General features: G+C 51.8%; 1 protein-coding gene across 1 annotated transcript in view; it reads right to left on the minus strand.

The window, feature by feature from the left end:
* The window catches only part of MINDY4 (MINDY lysine 48 deubiquitinase 4), a 103,506-nt gene that overhangs the window by 40,002 nt on the left and 43,498 nt on the right, over positions 1-20,006 (minus strand). The window contains exons 6-9 of the mRNA XM_032401836.1: positions 17,217-17,275; positions 11,945-12,051; positions 9,342-9,458; positions 8,025-8,113 (exon numbers count right to left, since the gene is read on the minus strand). Of these exons, the coding sequence (XP_032257727.1) occupies positions 8,025-8,113; positions 9,342-9,458; positions 11,945-12,051; positions 17,217-17,275 (372 nt within the window). The remainder of the gene's footprint in view (positions 1-8,024; positions 8,114-9,341; positions 9,459-11,944; positions 12,052-17,216; positions 17,276-20,006) is intronic.

The raw sequence follows: 20,006 nt of genomic DNA on the forward strand, positions 1-20,006 counted from the left end.
ATGGCAGAGACGCCTTATGATAAAAATGGTAACACAGGGGGCGCCTGGGTGGCTCAGTCGTTAAGCGTCTGCCTTCGGCTCAGGTCATGATCCCAGGGTCCTGGGATCGAGCCCCGCATCGGGCTCCCTGCTCCGTGGGAAGCCTGCTTCTCCCTCTCCCCCTCCCCCTGCTTGTGTTCCCTCTCTCGCTATCTCTCTCTCTCTGTCAAATAAATAAATAAAATCTTTTAAAAAAAAAAAAAAAAAAATGGTAACACAGAAGACCTGGTGCATGAAATGAGCAACAGGGAAGAACAGGCAACAGCCTGATAGAGACACTTCCTTCAGTTTCACATTTCCAGGGCTCCTAGAGCTGTACTTCTTGCCCACTGCTGGAGTCTATGAATTTTTTCTAAGTTCTTAGAAAAATTAAATTCTTACAAAAGCAGTCTGAGTGTTAGGCTCTTCCTAACAAACAAAGGTGCCTCAATGAAGACCCTGCTGGGGCTCAAAGGAATACACGGCAGGGGGCAAGGGGTGGGGGTGGGGGTTCTATGTTTTCAGTGGCCAACTAACACCTGAGCTCCATGCTAAGCTGTGTGGGGGAGAAAGAAACCTGGAGAAATGGGAACCAGGAGACCAGGACACAGGTCACTGTGATGGGCAGCACGTGGTCACTCCCCAGTGCCTGAGACACAGAGCCAGTGGCCTGCATCCAGGTTGTCCAATGCCTTTAAAATGGGAGGCAAATGACATAATCGTCCCTCAGTTTCCCCTTCCATAAACTGGAGAGGACCCTAGTACCTCCTCTGTAGCATTGGGAACTTTAAACAAGGTGATGTGTGTAAAGGCCCATAGCCCAGTGCCTGGCACAGGGTGAATGGTCAGTAATGGATACCTATCACTGTTGTCTTTATGGAAACATCAAGTCCCCACTTTGGCTGTGGTGACGGGAAGGTGAACTCCTACCATCTGGTGTGAAAGTGACAAGAAGCCCCTGACATCAGGGTATCCTTCAAACCTAATGAGACAAACAACAAGTCCTCAACCACTTGAAAAATGACATGGCAGACTGCCTGCTACTTGTGCAGCCTCTGGAAGCCCGCCATGCTCCTCGAGGAAATGGTTACCATGCCATCACCAAACCAGGCGGCCTGGGCTGTGGGGGGAGCACTGGCCTGGGTCACCATCAACTATGAAAACAAAGGTGAGGAAATGTTGTGCTGGGTTTCCGGAGAGGTGATGCCAAGGACAGAGAGGGGCCTGGAAGGCAGGGCTTGTCAGACAAAGGAGAAGGGGTTGGACATTTATCCCCTTGGATTCAGAACCTATGAAAGGAGGCTTCGTCATCCCCACAGCTCCTGTTTCCTGCCCTGCCCCCACCCAGGTGACCGTCACATCCTGTCAAACACACCTCCTGAAAACCCTTGCCAATCCCCTTCCTGCCCCTGCCCGGGACCAGGGTGCTCTGCTCCCCAGCTGAGTTGTTCCAGCCTGTGCCTGACCAGCAGCTCTGCTCCGTCTTGTCCCTGTGGGCTCTTCCTACAACACAGGTGTGACCAGGGTTCCCCCCAGTTAGAACCCTTACCATGGCTAGGAGTTGTGCAAACTTGCGTCTGGACTTTAAACTCTGCCTAGAATATCTATGCTGGGAAACCTGCAGACGTGGAACCAAGAGGTCTCCTTTCACACATTCACTGTGTTCTACACTAACTTGCTGAAGCAAGTCATGTGCTTGACTGAAAGCTTCTCAGTGTAGCCATAAATAAGATTTGAAAAGCTGACATATACTGAGTATCTATCATGTGCCAAGCACTGTTAGAAACACGTTGCATGTATTATTTCATTAGCCATTAAAGCTACCCTATCGAGGTGGCAGTATTATTGCTTTTAAATGGGGAAACTGAGGCACAGAGCCTAAGGGATTCACCCAAGGTCACACAGTTAGGAAAGTTGGAAAAATTAAAACAGCACTGAGGGAGGAAGGAGAACTTGGGGAAATGGAACCAACTGTCTAGAGCTCTTGGCTTTAGGAACCAGCATCCCTCTGTCTTCAAGCCTGTCTCTGGGGCACCATGCAACACTCTCAAGAGATCTGGCTTCTCAGTCCGGCCCATGTCTTCCTGATCTCACGGACTGGTTACAGACCCTCTGAACCTCCGCGTTTCTACACAAAAGTCCTCATTTTTTACACTGGCTTCCATTTAGAAACACTTCCAGTCTCTCCATCCTTCCCTGGGCCCCCGTTTGCTCTTTTGAGATACATCTTTCCAGAAGACACAGTGGAAAAGTACAGTGGTTGGGCCTGGGTTTGGTTCCTGGCTCCCAGGCCTTGGAGAAGCCCCTTGCCCTCACTGGCCTTCGCCTTCCCACATAGATGTGGACACTGGGCCACGTGCCCCCAAACATCATTCCAGTATTGCCATTTCTGCCATTTAACTGGCCACAGGGTAGACAGGGCTGTCCATGCAGACGACGAGAGGAAGGGGGCGCTGTGGTGAGTCACCAAGACTCCAGCTTCACCAGGTAACTCCCTGATTTCGCCTGCAAAATCTCAATGACAAGGGTGGTTCCTGTTTGCCTTCATCGGTCAGACGTGCACTCATCAAACTCCTACCATGAACCTAGCGCCCAGCCAGGCTCTCCAACCAAGAGAAGTTTCTTTAAGCATCTAATTCCTCACAGGAGAAGCACAGGATGAAGACATTTGCCTACGGGTGGTGGTGGGCATAGGGGAGTAATACAGCCTGCATGTTTGCCCAAATTACTCAAGTCCTTCAGATTAAGAGATGTTCTGATCCCAACTATCTCGAAATGGCCTCACCCATCCACTCTGATGTGCCCAGCGGTTCGTGTCTCCAGACCACCCAGAGGAAGTCTGGTGAATGACCACAGCCTTTCTGCTCCCTCTCAGGCTCACAAGCTGTTGCAGGCAGTGGGGAGAAGGCCAGTCCGGGGGCCACCGGACCTGGGGTCCAAGCCTGGCTCTGCTACGGTGTCCCGACAGGCCTCGGGCAAGTGCCCCTCTTTCTCTGGGCCTTGAATTTCACAATTTCAAAGGGAAGAGGAGGTGAGGGGACAACATCCTTGTCTGTGGCTCTCTCTACCTGCAGGGGAGTGAGGCTCGTCGTCTCTTCCCACAGCCACCAGCACAACACCTCCTCGAGGGGAAAACACAGAGTCCTGCCGCCTGGCTCTGTCCTCCCCAACTGAGGAGAGGCCAGCTGCCGGCCTGACGGAGTGGGTCCTAATGAAGCCAGACAGCTCCACAGAAAAAACACCACAACTGCCAAGAGGCCTTTATTTCAGCATGACTTCCCTGGAGGGCGCAGTCAATCCCCCACGCTGCTTTCACAGAATCGCTCCCCATCAGTGGTGGGTGGCGGGTGGTGGGCGGGGGGCGCGAGGAGGGGCCCCACCGCCAGCCCCAGCATGGGAAGGCCCACAGGTCCTTCAAGCGCCCCCCAGAGCCCAGAGTTGGGCAGCTGCACGTGCTGCCTAGGTGTGGGGGGCCAGGCCACCATGGTGTTCCTGAAGAGAAAAAAGGAGTCACCTGTATTTTTTTTTAAGTTGGGTCATTTCTGAAATCCTGGAATTTCAGAGTCAAAAGGAAGTATTGAAGCCTCGAACCCATCTCAGCACACACTGCCCATGTAGAAACATCAATGACCCAACCCGTCGATATTAAAATTGTATGAATAAACCAATGAAACCAGAGGAGATGGGCATGAAGAGGGGCTCCTACAGGGCTGTCACCCTTTGCTCACATGAGGTGTTTGCTGTATTACTCTTTGTACTTCCATACTGAGTTCTTCCAAATTAGGGGAAAGGGGGAGGGTGTGCCCAGAAGGCCTCTGTAAAACACAGAGCCACGCCTTGGTCACTGAGAGTCCGTCTGGGGGTCCAGCACGCGAATGTTCCAAACGCCTGGCGTCGGCCCCTCCTGACCTCTCTGGCTCTCCTGTTGCTCAGAGTCTCTTCTGGGGCACAGCAGAGCACGAAGGCGGACAGGGCTCAGCCGCAGATGCCAGGAGTGACCCTGGGTGAGCATCTCCCCTCTCTGAGCCTCAGCTTCCCCAGATGGTCCTGCCTGCTTGCACAGCCCTTGATAATTTACAAAGGACTGTGCTTGCATTTCCTTGTTGAGTCAAACTTAGGCAAGACAGAGATTCACCAATGGAGAAGGTGAAGCGCTGCAGCCCGGTCTCTGGACCCAGCCCTGTAGGGCCTCATCACCACGAAACAACAACCCAGACTCTGCTCTCACTTCCCTCCTTTGCTGCCAGCCCTGGGCACCAGCCCCTTGCTCCCCAGGCCTTTGTTTGACCCAAGTCCTAGCTTGAAGCCAGAAGAACTCTCCTCTCCCACCCCCAATGGCCCTCCAGCCCCCGAGTCAGGCTGTAACCTCAGCAAACCCAGCCCCATGGCAGGGGAAGTGGGAGAAGGAAACACACGACTGGGGGTGTGGGGGTGTGTGTTGTGTGTGTGTGTGTGTGTGTGTAGGCATCTGGTGCCCCTTGCCTATAGTCCATCACCACTGGGACTCCCCCAGCTTGTCCCTCTCTGAACTACCTTTTCCTGAGCCCCTGCTAGAGCCCCAGTGGATGGAAGCAGAAAGCCAGCCCATGGTGCTCCACCTCATGCAGATGAGCCCTGGTTGCAGCACCTGGAGCAGCAGGGGGTGGGGGCAGAGAGGGGAGGGACTTACCAGGAGCACCCATAGTTGTGGGGCTCCCAAGAAAACTGAGGTCACTCTTCTGCAGCATGAATCCTTCCATGCTTCCTGGAGGAGGGGACCGTGGCCAGCAGGCCGAGTTCCCTGGATACTCTACACACACTGCTGAGCCAGGCAGCCAGACTGGGGCTCCTTCCCACCTGGCATACCCCTACATATACCCCCCCCGCAGCTCCTTCTTCCCCCTTCTCCCTCTGCCTAACCACCACTGCCCCTAGGACCCAGCTCAGACCCACCAGCCTGGCCACCAAGGGCCTTCAATCTAGGCTGGCCCTGACTCCTCTCTCAGAGTCCCAGCTGACAGGGAGCCCGTGGGAGCCAAGGCTGCACTCCCTCCGCCTCCTTCCCAGCAAAGACTTGATGGAACTCTCCATCTAGTCGGTGCTTAAATAGACACCTGTCACTGTAAACTGGGGCCTAAGCCCAGGCTTGGCCAGTGGCTGGCTGGCAGATGGTGAGAGGTAGAAAGAATCTCACTTCCCACTGCTCACCCGGTTTTCTTTCTGCCTAGAGCCCAACTTTCGCCCACAACCAGGATGGCTTTTTGCCTTCCAAGCCCTCGCTCCCCTCTCTGGTGTGGAGAGCAGAGCGCTCCCCGGATAATGTACCTGTGGATCCAGAGGCTGGAACATTCCCTCAGTGGTGTGTGGGGTGGGCGACAAGGAATTGAGCCTGCCTTGTGTGTGCCCTGGACAGAAACAGCCCTTCCTGGAACCAACTTAAACGCCCCATCCCAATCATTGGAAAACAATCCACAACTTCCCCCCAAGTACAAAGTCCAAGTTCAAAAGCAGCTCTGAATGAGAAGAGGGCTGAAATGAATTATGAGACATCTCCCATGAGGGCCAAGGCCAAGGCTTGACCCAAGCAGCCGGTAAGGCCCCAAGGCCCCTCTGGCAGCCTGGCCCTGACCCATCTGCCAGCCCCAGGTCTCACCCTGCCCCCCCAAACCCTGCCCTGGCCACCCCAGGCAGCTCTCGGCTCCCTTGCTCGCCCTGCTCTCACTGCCCTTGGGCCTCTCTCTGCACATGCTGTTCTCCTTACTGGAACACCATTCCCTCCCCTCCCTGTGAGTCTGGATAACTCATGCATTTGTGCATGTGTTCATTCAACAAAAATTCCGAGGGCCTCTTCTGTGGCCTAGGCCCTGGGCTGGATGCCAGGGACAGGCTGTGAACCAGGCAGCCCAGGAAGGCCCCTGTTCTCATGGGGCTGGTATTCCCAGGGGGTGGGGCGGTGGGGGTGCGACCGTGGACAGGTAACGATGTCAGGGAACAAGGGCACCTTGGAGCAGGCCCGGGGTTCTTCTCAACTAGGGAAGGCCTCCGTGATGTCAAGGCCTCTGTGCGGTAAGGAGCCCAAGAAGAAGTCTGAGGGATTCGCTGGGAAGGGGGAAATTGAGGGAGGAACGAGCATATATAAGGATGTGTGTGAAGCCAACTGGGAGTCGATGACCTCCAGACCTCAGCGGGATTCGAATGTCACCCCTCCAACAGGCCTGCCCCACCCCGTTCAGGTCTGGGGGAACCCTGAGCATCCGGCACATCCCCTGGAGCCTCCTGTTTGTCTGGCTCTCATGCTCAATCGTAGGTGCCGTGAAGGCAAGGCCGAGGCTGTCCCCTGTCTTCCCTCCAAGCACCTGCCAAGCCCTCCCAGCATGCTTCTTTCCAGCGCAAGGAAGGGAGGTGGGCAGTTGGGCGCATGTGCACTCGGGGACAGTCCCTGCACCCTTTGAGGGCAGCCAGAGGTCGCTCATTTGGCAAGTTCCACTCAGTCGGGAGCATTCCAGAACATCAAGCACTGTGCTACCTCTCCAGGACAGTCGACAGCAGGGTCTCTGCCCGCACTGTGGTTTGCTGGCTGGCCTTTCAGGGGCCCTGCACAGACAGGAGCAGTTATGTCTGGACACGGGGGGGAGGTGGGGGTGGTGTGGAGAAGAACAAGGACGAGGTGAGATCCCGCTGTGGAAATGTTAGGTCGCTCTGCTCTGGGTATGGCTGGGCTATGCTGGTAATTGGCATCTTTTAACTTGAGACAAAACCCCTTGATGATTACTTTGTAATTAGACAAGTTATATTATTAGACAAATTCTAAAATGCCAAGCATGAAAAGCTACCTATCTAAGGCAAAATCCTCTAAGCTGGTAAAAGATGTTTCATTTGTCCTGGGCTTGGCAGGATATCTGGGGAGCCAGCATCCCTCCCAGGAATCTGAACACGGAAGAATGGGGAATGGGCCTTGTTGTCTTTATAACACCTAAGCTTTTTTTTTTTTTTTTTAAGGCACTGAAATGCCTACATCAAAGAACAAGTCCCTTTAATTAAAATTCAGGAACTGGCAAAACTTAGCTGTGATTTTAGAATCTGTTTAATCACAACTTTTGGGAGGAGAATGGAGGTATCTACTAGGCAGGACGACTCTTCCGGCGTGCTGGAAATATTTTTCTTTCTTGATCTGGCTGATAGGATGATGGGGCGGGGGGATTTTGCAATAACGCATTGAGCAGAACACATATGAGTCATGCACTTTTTTGAGACGTGTACTTTCCTGTATGCATGTTATCGTTCAACTAATAAAGAGAGAGAGAAATAAGAACATGTGCCAGTTCTGTAGCTCTGGGGGTAACTGAGCACAAGCTAGTCACTGGGCACACAGGGAGACGAAAGAAGGCCATCTCCTCAAACTGGCCATCCAGCCCTGGCCCTGGCCAGCACCTGGCCAATCCTTCTAGCTTAGCACCAACCATGGTATACAGTTATGGTTTTCTATCCATCCCTCCACCGCACAGAGCATTCTGCCTACACAGAGATGTTCCAGAAAGGTCTGTGGAGTGAGTGAGAAGGAGAAGGAGGTGCCCATGTGCAAACACTTAACATGTGAGGTGGAGAACAAATGGCCGAAGAGAGTGGAAGCAATGCACTGCGGGGCCGGCTGGAATGTGTGGGAATGGCTGTTGGCAGAGGTGAGGCAACATGGGGAGGGAGGGGAGACCTGGGCTCCAGCGAAGGGTCAGCAGGTTGATGTGGGTGTGGATGGGCTTTGGGCAGCTGCTGCGCTTAGCTGCTGAGGAGGAGGTGGCCTTAGTTTCGATGCCATTCCAGCAGCTACTTGCCACGTGGAATGGGACTCAGAGACAAATACATGCAGGTCATTTCAACTGGGCAGCGCTGGCCCTCTGAGCCAGTCGCCATTTCCCTTTCCAGAAGACAGGAAATATCAGGGAACACACACGCTTCCTTGCTTGTTTTTTCTGGACACTGAGGAGAAGCCTTGGGAAAAGAAGATATTGCCAGAAGGAGCGCTGACTTACCGAACGCAGTCAGCTTCGCTATCTCCTTCAAACAGGAGTTTTTGTAGGACACAGCCTTGGACAGCTGCCAGAACCCCACAGGGACCCCCCTGCAAAGAAGGACACACATTAGTGCCCGTGAGGACCGACCCAAGGCAGAGCTGTCTGTCCCTCCAGAACCAGCCTCCGCCCACAGGTTATAGACCCAGCGCCACCAAGCCAGTGCCTCTCAAACAGGGGCCTTTGCTATGCCGAGTCCTTCCACAGAGCCATGAGCCTGGTCACAGAGAAGGGGTGACAAAGGCCCCGGTGGCCAGCACTGGAGGAAGGGGCGAGTCTGCATGTCTCACGAGAGGAAAGCAGGCCTTCACAACCAGTCAGGTGTAAAACCAAGTACATCACCATAAGTTCCCAGTCATTCAAGGAAATGCTTCCATGTCCACAGGCTGAGGGTGTCAATGGTTTACTCAGCCTTCAAGGCCCATCCTAAAGGCCTCCTCCACCAGGAAGCCCTCCCTGACCATCTCAGCAGCCCCTTCAGCAGTCTCTGCTTATGTGAGCAATCTTCTGCCCAGCTGTGGCCTGCCTCAGCACCCATCAGGTGTGTCTTTGTCCCCCATGCCCCCATGTTAGAGGAAGAAGTCTCCTTGAGGGGTTCACCCCTATTCAACAAGTACAAGAATTATCAGAGTAGCAGGCGTGCGTACCCTGGAACTGGGGGTGTAAGAAGATGTGCTGAGCTTGGCCACACTAGGGACAGAGGCCAATGGTCTTGGGGTTCTTCCACAGGCAGTGAGGGGCAAGGGGAGGCACCTGGGGCTTGACAAATGGAACCTCACTGGGCTGCTGGATTGAGAGTATCTTCTGGCCCTTAAAGTGTATAACTCGGGAAATGTGTATACACCATGTCCAAATCCTGCCCCGGTGTACCTACATTTCCCTGTCTTAGAAAACACCTCCTCCTCACAAACTTCTTCTCAAAGCCTTCCCTTTATACTCATGCTGCCTCCTCCTTCAAGTGCTCTCTCTCCAGCCCTACCTGCAAAACCACTTCCCGAGACTCTGCCTGAGGACCCTCTCTGAGGCCCCCAACTAAACAAAGGCCTCCTTCCACCCGTCTCAGAGAGGGTTCTGGACACTGAGGAGAAGCCTCTGTGGGGGAAGGGCCACGTCCCCCAGCTCCTGCTCTGCCAGCCCCACGTGAAGCTGCAGCACTGGGTGACAACTCGGCAAACACGGGGCTAGTCAGCACTGGATAGCTCAGCAAACTGCGGGACACCCGGCCCTACCTGTGACGGGCCCGCAGCGACGTCCCCCGGAAACGTAAAAGCAACCTGCCTTGTTCTGCACAATGCCGTATTTTAACGAGGCTTTGTCATTAAAGGAAAAACTCTGAAGTTTCCATTCCTCATTGAAACAGCAAAAGCTGGAGCCGAACAGAAGGGCCTTTATGTCCTGTCAAAAGAAGAGAGAGTTTCCTTAGTTGTCTTAAAGGCAAACAATAATACGCCACTCGGTGTCTGTACTCCCTCAGGAGCTGGTCTTGCATTCTAGCGGCGCAGCCTGCTTTCCAGCAGGCTCATCAATTTTTCTTTTTATTTTGCAAACTCATTCTCCTCATATTTGAGAAAAGAGAAAAAGCGACGCTGAGGGTCTTGCCTCTGGAACATCCATAAACCAAACCAGCCTGTGCTGACCCAGACCTAGGCCTTTGCAGGCTCCTTAGGGGAAATCTGAAACACAGAATTTTAGTTTTAGAAGGGACCTTGGAGGTTCTTGACTGCACATACAATCACCTGTGGGGTGCTTAACAATCCTGATGCTCAGGCCACACGTCAGCCCAGCTAAATCAGAACCCCTGGGTGGCAGACTCCAGTGGCTGTAATTTTAAAAGCTCTCCAGGCGATTCCAATGTGCAGCTACGTTGGAGAACCGGTGCTGTGAGACAGGCTTAGCAACCTATGACCCACGGCCCAAATTTGGCCCCACACGTGTTTTGTAAATAAAGTCTTATTGAAACACAGCAACACCCATTTGATTTTATTTTCTCTATGTTGGCTTTCACATTGCAATGGCAGAGTTGAGCAGTTGCAACAGAGAGCCAAAAATATATGATCTGGCCCTTTACAGAAAGTTTGCCAGCCCCTGTTGCAGTACCACCCCTTAGTACGTGTAAGAATCTCCTCTATGCCATCACCCACAAGTGTCCCCCATGAACTCAACTTGAACCCCAACAATCCAGTGAAGGGGTTCCCGCCACCCCCCAAGACAGTACCTCCATTTCTTCACGGCTCTGTCTTCTCTAAACTTCTGGCTGATACTGATCTCACTGTTCATCTCCCATAAGCCCAAGCCCCACCCTCCAGAGCCCCAGAAAGCGCCAACCACTGCCCGTGACTAGCCCGGGAACGCAGAGCCTCTCCCTGGATGCCCCCTCCTTATGCCAGCCACCTCTCCTCTCTCTCCGCCATGACTTTACACCCAGGGTCTCAGAAGGGCCAACACATGGGCTCTGTTGCCACCTCTCCAGGTCAGATCTTTCCTACAGATTCAGATTATTTCCTTTCAGAATCAGTTCTTTTTTATTTTTCATTAAGTACAAGAAAGTCTCAGTGAGAGAAGCATTTGTCTACACATCATCAAATGCGGGCTGGCGGCGCACAGGAGAGAAGACTGGGTGAATTCGTCCATCGGGGCTTGGTTTCCCTTCTTGCACCAACAATCCATGTATTTGAACCGAGTTTTTCGAGAGCCTGCGAACTATAGGGACTGGACTTTTCCGGCTGAAGCCCAGGTCTGTTCTCTTAGTCACAGAACAACAGGCCCCGGCTAGGCACAGTGTGGCCACCAGGGCACAGGGTTGTGAGCCTGAAAGCCTGGGTGCTATGGATGCTGTGTGCCCCGGGCCCTCCTTTTCTCTGGGTGGGCCTCAATTTTTCCAGCTGCTTTGGGAGATGCTGCTACTGGGTGGTCTAAATTTAGGGGTCTCAAAGAGCCCTTCCCAAAACAGGAGTGTTCACTGCAAAGAATCACAGCCCTGTGGCTACAGAGAGTCAGAGCACTTACTCCAGGCTTGGGGCCATGTAAAAGTGTCTGACCCAACCCCCACCCCCCTGCCCCCCATGGTTTCAAAAGAAAGAAAGAAAAGGGAGGGAAGGAATGGGAAGGGATAAAACTTTTAGAAAAATCTTTGACTTTTTTTAATCTGTGTGCTGAGTTTTTACAGGTAGGAAGAAAAGGGGGTCAACTGTGTCCCCAGGCATTTTAGCTTTTCCTCCTGGATCCTGGCTCAAGAGTCAGTGGAAGACAGCAGGAGCAGCATTCCATCCCCCAGGAACTGCTGGCCAAGGGGAGGGGTAAGGCCATCTGGCAGCTGAGATGGTGAGGAATCCGGGGCATCCCTGCAGAGGAGGCTGACAACGCAGGAACCTGCTCCCTAAGTCCTACGAGCTCAAGTCCCTCCTAGGAGGCCACTGGTGTGAACCCGACGGTGCTGAGGAATTAACACCCACCTGTCCTTCCCTCACTGCAATCCAGCCTGAGCCCAGCTTGGGGGACGAGCGCTAGAGAGCCAGTCTAATGAGGACGGTTCTCCCGCTGCTGTCACAACTCTGGAGGTGCCCGTTGCACATGTGCAGAAGCAGCTCTGGGCCGAAAGAAGAACAAGACCCTGCAATGTCTGAATGGGAGGAGGCTGTACCCTCACCTCTTCTTGGAGGGGACTAGGCCCCCCATTTTCCTGACTCTCAGTTCAGGCTCTTCTCTACCACACCTGAATTTCCACTTTAACCATGACTGAGACGAAAGATGGATGGGGCCAGAGGGATCAAAGTCACCTCACCCATACCAATTCACACCAAGACAGCTTCAATTCACACTGCACCAATTCACACCAATTCAAATCAAGATGTATCAATGCACACTTTTAAGGTGACGCCTACCTTGGCCACTGAGAGGTCGATTGGCTTTGACACTATTTGCAGCTTGAGCATCGATGGACCTGGAGACAGGATGACTTCATCCTTTATCAATTCATCCTCCACATCCTCTGAAAGAATACCAGGGCACATGAGCTCCTTATTATGACCCATGGAGAACAGAATAAGAAATCATTTGGGGCGCCTGGGTGGCTCAGTCGGTTAAGTGTCCGACTCTTGATTTCGGCTCAGGTCATGATTTTCATTTTCAGGTCATGGGATCAAGCCCCACATCAGGCTCCACACTCAGCATCTCCCTCCCTCTCCCTCTGCCCGTCCCCCAGCTCTCTAAATAAATAAATAGATAAATAAATAAATAAAATCTTAAAAGAAAAAACAGAAATCCTTTAACACCAAGGACATGGATGAGTTTGAATGAAAGGAGGGCTTCCTTATCTTCCACCCACCTCTCCCCTTTGGGGCTCCCAGACCTTCACCAGAAGGAAAAAAGGCAGAGCGAGGGCCCTCACTCCTGTCACAGCCCATGCTGGTCCACGGCACAAGGATGCCAGTGGGCATGATCTGGCTACTGGTCCACTAGAAAGTTCTACCTGTGGACATGCAGTGAACAAGAGCGTAAGGCTGAAGCCATGGAGTCAGGCCCAGAAAAGCCTCACCCAGACACCTTTCTTACAAAGGGCGGGCACGGTGCACAAACCTGTGCCTGAGGACAAACATGAAGAGGGCAGAATTAAGAAAGAAAATGCCACTATTCCTGATAAAAATAATAATAACAGATTATCACTGTCGTGGCTTTCACTTGCCAACCACTTCAGTTTTAGCACCTAAGTCCCATAACAGCCCCATAAGGGGGAAATTATCATCGCCCCCACTTACAGATGAGAAACTAAGCTTAGAGAAGTGAAAGGACTGGCCTGACATCATGCAGATGGAAAAGGGGCAGAGACAGGATAAAACCCAGGGCAACTCCCAATCATTCTGCCATCCTGCCAGCCAGACCTCCCTGGACCTCCAGCCAGAAGGGACACTGAGTTACATGCCACATACAGTCTTCCTACAGCTGAAGCAACAGAGGCCCGGAGAGAGTCCCACCTTGGTCTTGGCAGCCCCAGCCTGTGCCTTCCCAGCCGGCTGAGCCTCCCTCCGGCCACTGTACCCATAGCCGCAGCATTTACCAGAACACTCAGAGGAAGGACCCAAGTGAAAACAATCCAAGGTAATTATGCTGGCAAAGCTGAGCGGACCAGTCTCCAGAGAGCCTGTTGAACCTGTTTTTTCCTCATTTTCCCAAGATTAAATGATTATTTAAAAAGTATGCTACACTGCATAGAAATCAACATTACCTCCCATAATTCTGTACATCTGGGACGAGAGAAATGTCATTGTCCCTGCCCACATCTTCTGGAGATGTTATCCAAAGGCCAACATCCCCAGGACACATGTCTTATATCCTATTCTACAGTCTCCTTTTTTCCCCTTGGGGAGGACCAGGCATAGGACGAGGCCAACTCCCAGAGTCCCAGTCCACTAAAAAGGAGACCCTTCCACCTTTAGGCTAAAAAAAAATTAAAAGAAAGTCTGGAATTGAAATGAGAATCTGAATTTAAATGAGAACTCTTCTTAGTTAGGGCCTCTGAAAAAGTCACCCTGTGACCATGACCTTATAAAAGTACCCTGAAGTAACAACCCAATAGATATTCCCTCAGCAACATGCATGGGTCTTAAAAACATGGTGCTGGGCAGAGAAAGCAAGAATGCAAATGAGATATCTAAGGCAATACGATTTACAACCATGACAAATACATACATACAAAAAACACGACACATTTTGCAAGAACACACACAAGCAAACAGATTATCGACTAAATACTCGAGAATGGTGGCTTGAGGACAGGAAGGTCATGGACGTGTGGGAGTGGGGCTAAAGGGAAATGAAGGACAGGCAAGAGAAGGCAGGAGGAGGAGAGAGAGAAGGAGTGGGGTGGAGAAGGAAAGGGAGGAGGAAGGGAGGTAAAGGCCGATGGGCAGGCTTTGCAAAGATGAGTACTGAGAATGTTCCCTGGAGGAATAGAGATGTGTGATTAATTCAACCCCAGGGAGCTGAGGCCCAGAACAGATGGGAAGAGTAACCTGAGTGACTCTACAGGCCCTGAAGGGCTCCTTGCAATGCCTCAGGCCAGACTGTTTCCTGGAGGCACAGAAGGGGCAGTATTTAAGCCTATTTGGAGGCTTCTGTTTAGTCTGAGTTTGTCCGGGAGGGAACCAGGGCTGAAACGTGCTCTGCTCAGGGCTCCATGAAATAAATCGGAGAATGAAAGCTGGGGGCCCAGGGGAAGCAGACCGGGTGGAGACCCCCAAGAAGAAGAAGAGGAAGCAGCCATCCTCAGCTTCTGCCAGGAGGAAGTTGGCCCCTGTCCAGGGATTTGGTTCAGGACCACATAGCAGGCCTCAGGCCCAGATGTGGCGGGACCGCCATGCAAAGGAAAAACAAAGCACTCCAGAATGACACGTTGGCCAAGCAGACAAAACCATCTGCAAATGCCGGTGGTTTGAGGATGCTATTTTTAAGGCCCTGGTATAAGTGTCTGGTTGAAAAGAAACAAGGGAGTTTGTTTTCTCATACCATTTTATTTACCCTTTGGAGGGAAACATATGGTAATATGTAATAGAGGTCCATATACGTCTTTGTCCAGGTGCCTGATCCATATTTCCCACTGACTCCAGATATCTTCCACCAGAAGTACCCCAACACCCCAGACTCAGGAATCTCAGCACAGCAGCCCTCCAGACTTCAGTTCTGATAACAGATTCCATCTCCCCAGCCCTCCTCCAGGGACCCACGCTGAGACCTCAGCCCTGTCTCACACACCACGAGGATCCAGCCTCCAGATGATTCTGCCTCCAGGATGTCTCACACCTCGCCCCCACCCTTTCTCCCTCTACTGTTACAGGAATATGTCATTCTTTTTCTATCTGTTCATCAAGCACTTCATCGAGCATCCATGATATGCCAGGGGTTGTGTGGGACAGTGGGACAGGGGAGGTCCAGAGATGAGTAAAGCACCACCCCTGCCTTTAAGGAGCTCGCTGCCTAGAGGGAGACAGAGCCCCAAACAAATAATGTAACATGAGTACTAAAACAGAGATAGTGCAACGGTTTTAAGAGCAGAGGAGAAGAGGCAAGTAATTCTGCCTTAGAGGGTCAGAGAAGCTCTCCACTAAAGCTAACTATTGCAGCAGGGTCTTGAAATACCCAGAGGATTTCGCCAGACAGAATAGGGGACCAATCACATCTTTTCTAGACTATTCCAAGAGCCCCCTCACTGGTCTTCCAACATCCAGGCCCTTACCTGTAAAATCCATCCTCCACACGTATCCAGAGGTAGCCCTAAACCCACAGCACCGCACACATTACTCACCAGCACAGAATCTTCAAGTGCTCTTTACTGGCTAATGATTTACAGCCAAGCTCATTAGCACAGCACTCAAGGTCATCCTGGCCCTGCCACACCTTAGTTCCCAGCCTCGGCTCCCCCTGACCCCATGCCTTCCCCTGTGGGCCAGTCGCCTCAAGCCAATCACTCTTTCTCACACTCCATGCCTTGCCCACGAGGCTTGTCACACATCTCTACCTGGCAAGACCTCCTCGACCTTCAGAGCCCAGTCTAAATACCTCCTCACTGTGGAAACCTCTGGAACCCACCACAGAACTCGGCTTATCCGTCTCTTGAAGCAGTGATGAACTGCTAACCATCCTCTCTATGTGTTGTATCAGAGCGTACCTCTCTTCCTCTGTCCCACCCAACCCAGCCCTCCAAGAACAAAGGCCTCTTTTTATTCACCCTGATGTTCTTTCAACAGCCTCATCTACGCCCTGGCTAGTAACTGCTAACTGAACTGAACCAAAGGAAAATGAATCAGGGTAGGGAAGAAAATGCTGTTCCTCTAACCAAATTGTACTCCCTGTCTCTGCCTCACCCCAAAACTTCTTTCCCTTTCTCTTGATGACTGGGTTCCATGATGTCCTACCTTCTATCTCCTTCCCCTTTCCTAAATCATTAGCTGAGCCACTAGCAAAGAGGGTTCTGCCTCCCTCTGGAAAACACACACTTCAAACAACTGGGTTCTGAGAGAATTGCTAAAAGCCTTCCTTCCAACAGGCTCCAACAGAGCCGTCTGGGTTCTGAAGGCCAGGAAGTGCTTCGTTTTCTGTCCAGACAGGAGTGGCTCTCCTGGAAAATCTTAAAGTGCAGTGCTTTACAGAAAGGCTTCAGAGGCCAGCGCATGCTGGCTCCGCACGTCGGCGTCGCCACAGGTGGGACTCTGCCCCTTCCTGCGCCGGCCAAGCGATCCCCACGGGCCACCGCGGATGATTCCAGCTCTAAGGAACTGCTGCCTCTGAAGTGAGCTGCGCAGAACAAACCCCTGCCTCGTCATTCAGACAGAGGCCCCTGCCTTCCCACCTCATCAAAGCAAACCGTCAGACCGCACGTCTCACACAAGTAACTTCTGAAGAGTGTGTGGCTTTTCTCCTCCAGTTTAAAAGGGGTGCTTGAAAGGAGAGGAAAAGTACGTGAATGGCCCGACAGGTAAATCACTGGCTTCCAGGAGAAGAGCAAATATCAACGGCACTCAAGCCTCGTCCTTCAAGTCTGGTCGCTGGGTCGCCATCATCCGTTCTGCTGCTGCTTTGCCAAGCCCCGCAAACACAGCAGTCTTCGGGGAGGAGAGAATCACAGAAAGGGGAAACAAAGGATGGCTTCAAAACTGAAGAGCGGCTGGACATGTTCTCTATCGTGATCTGGGAGAGCAGTGACAGGGATGTACACGCGTGTGAAACTGCATGGAGCCAAACACTTAAGATGTGTACACTTCACCTATCGTATGCCTCAATAATACGCCGATTAAGTTTTTTAAAGGACAGTCTCCCCCAGGCACAGCTGTCTTCTGGAGACCTTTGTACGTTCCGAATAGCCCTAAAAGAGCCCCCAAATGCAAAAGAGGCTCCTCTTCACCCCCACACCCCCACACCCCCACACCAGTGTGGGTCCAGAAATGCCCAGACTTCTTCTAAGGATTTCTCCAAGACAGAAAGACAGAAGGCAGAAGAAGACAGCAACCACAAAGAGAGAAGCCTGCTCTACTCACTGGGCCAGCCTCTCCTTCCTAGGGTCAGGTGGGAGGAAAGGAGCCCCCACCCACCACCCCCCAGACAGAGCAAACGGAGGCCCCTGGACCCTGCCGGCCACAGCAGAGAGGCAGTGGGGGCACCTACCAAGCTGCAGGACACCCAGCTCGCCATCAGCCTTATTGGGCACTGGCAACTGATTTTTCCTAGAAAAAAAGAAAATGTCAATGTACCAGAGGAAAATGAACCCGAAATACAAGCAGCAGAGAAGAAGGCAGGGAGCACTGGGTGGGGGCTCAGGGGACGGTTCTCTCTAGCCGGGCCCTGCCATTCGTGTATGCCCCGCACGGTCACTCTCCCTCTCTGCGCCACAGGTTCCTTCCCTGGATGGGACCAAACGGCCTCCCAGGTGCCTTTCAATTCTGTGTTCTCACGGACACACACACATACGCACACCAGCCAATACAGGTGGATAAATCCTGTAGTTTGACACTTGCCCAGAACCAAATGCAAGCGTGTCTTGCTGATGTCATTGTGATACTGCTAGAAAACACACACACACACACACATACGCACATGCAAATCAAGTGCTTGTCATCACTGCACAGGTTTTTTTCATCACATCTCTATTTTTTTTGTTTTGTTTCTTTTCTCTCCCAGCTTTCTTGTAAAGCCATCAGCAGCCATTTCTAAGAAACCTCTAAAATGCACCAAAAGCCTGTTCTGTGAGACTGATTTATAAGTTCAGGTATGTACATGTGGAACTTTCTCAACACGGCCCACCTGTATTTTAGCTCTCTGGATATTTTCTTCCCTCCAGCATGCATCAATCTGGACTAAAGAAAAATCTTTTTTTTTTTTTTGAAGAATGCATTAAGAATAACAATATTACCTCACTCTCTGAAAACCCATTTACTAAGTTAAAAAAATGACAGCCCTTTTGAATGTGGCATTGAAATATCTTTTCCTCCAACATCCTTGCAGGGTAAGATATGATTGAAGTAACAATCGTAATCTTGCCATGCTACGTTCTATTGAATTGGCTTCCTCCTGAAGATGTATGAAGGGGTGTGAGTGGAAGACCGCGGAGGACACACGGTACCAAATCTGTGAGCATGTACTGCTTCGGACTCCGAGTTTCTTGCTCTGGCCCAGAGCGCTGCAACACAGAGCTCCTTCCCCCACCCTCCCAGGCAGCCCTAATCCTCTCCTACCGGGTCAAGACCATGTTCCTCAACTCAAAACTGCAAAATTCCTATGTCTCTACACTACCAGGATTCGGCAAGCGTTCTCTTGGGGACTGGTAAAAACACAAGCTGGAAAGGGGATCTAAGGCCTGGAGGGGCAGCAGAAGGAGGTGAAGGGGGAGGCAGTGCAGAGGCTGGGTCATGGCCACGGCAATGAGAAACTGCGCCTGCACCAGAAGTTTCTGTCCATGTACCCCTCCCACCGCCACTGGCTCTGCCACTAAAGGCTGAGGACCCGAGTCCCACCTCTATCTGTCCCTTCTGTCACTATTCCATCCGGAGACTAGGGCAAGATGCCTCCCCCTTTCTGAAAAGTGAGGATTGAGGCACGGTGCTAAATGGCCTCTAACATCTGCCTTGAAACATCCAAGCAGGGAACAGCAGGAGCAAAGACATCTCTGGAACATCCCAAAGGAAAGAACATCTCTCTTGTACCTGTCCCTGCTCTCTGCCTCTTGCTTTCTCACCCAGATCACTGGAATAGCCTCCTCACTGGTTTCCCGACCCCCCAGTGTGATGCCCCGCCCCACTCCAGCCCCCCACGTCTTCACAGGGGTATCAAAGGCATCTTTCTATGAAATAAATCTGACCATGCCACGGCCTGGCTGAAATTCTTCAAGGGCTCCCCATCATCATCACCACCACCAACAGTAATATTTATAAAAATGACAATAATAACAGCAAATACTCTCTGACTCCTTTGGTTGTTCCAGGCACTGTGCTGAGTGCCTTGCAAGCAACAAAAGCCATCTGCTTCTCAGGACAGCCTTATGCAGGAACTGTTGTGCTGAGCCTCACAGAGATCCAGTAATTCTCCCAGTACACAGCAAGTAAGTGGTGGCCTAGGAATTTGAACCCAGGCAATGACCCCAAAGACAAAGGCAGCAACCACCACATATACTGCTTCTTTGAAAACTAAAATCCAGGAGGGGCACCTGGCTGGCTTAGTCGGTGGTGCATGTGACCCTTGATCTCGGGGTTGTGAATTTGAGCCCCATGTTGGGTGTAGAGATTACCTAAAAATAAAAAATAAATAACTAAAATAAAATCAAATCCAGGCCCATTAAGGTGCCCTACAGGCTATCTCTGAGCTAGCCACCTACCACCCCAGCCCCCTCTCCCTCTGCGTCCTCACACTCCATGCACATTCCCTGCATGCTGAGCTTCCCAGCCTCTGCCTCTATACCTTCTCATAAGCCCTTCGGTTGGGCTAGAATATCCTTCGGCAAACTCACGCTCATCCTCTACAGCCCAAGTGGTATGTCACTTCCTTCTCAACTCCAAACATGCATGCGTTCACTTCCTCACCCACTCATCCAGCAAACATGTGGCAGTAATCTGGCAGGCCTGTCTCCCTGCCAAAGGGAGACCCAGGCATGTAAAATAAACAAACATAAATTGCAATTTGACATGGAACGGTAGGCTGAATAATGACCCCCAAAGATAGCCTGTGAATGGTACCTTATATGGCAGAAAGGACTCTGTAGATGGGACTAAGTTAAGGATCTTAGGATGAATGAGGGTACCCTGGATTACACAAGTGGGAGCAATGTAATTACAAGCGTCCTTGTAAGAGGGAAGCACAGGGAAGAGGAGAGGGGGGTGATGCCAGGAGCAGAGATTGGAGGGATGCACTCTGAATATGGACGAGGGCCACAAGTCAAGGATGGGGGTGGCCATGAGAAGCTCC

The sequence above is a fragment of the Phoca vitulina genome, unplaced genomic scaffold (genome assembly GCF_004348235.1).
Source record: "Phoca vitulina isolate PV1807 unplaced genomic scaffold, GSC_HSeal_1.0 scaffold4, whole genome shotgun sequence".
Taxonomy (NCBI): Eukaryota; Metazoa; Chordata; class Mammalia; order Carnivora; family Phocidae; genus Phoca; species Phoca vitulina.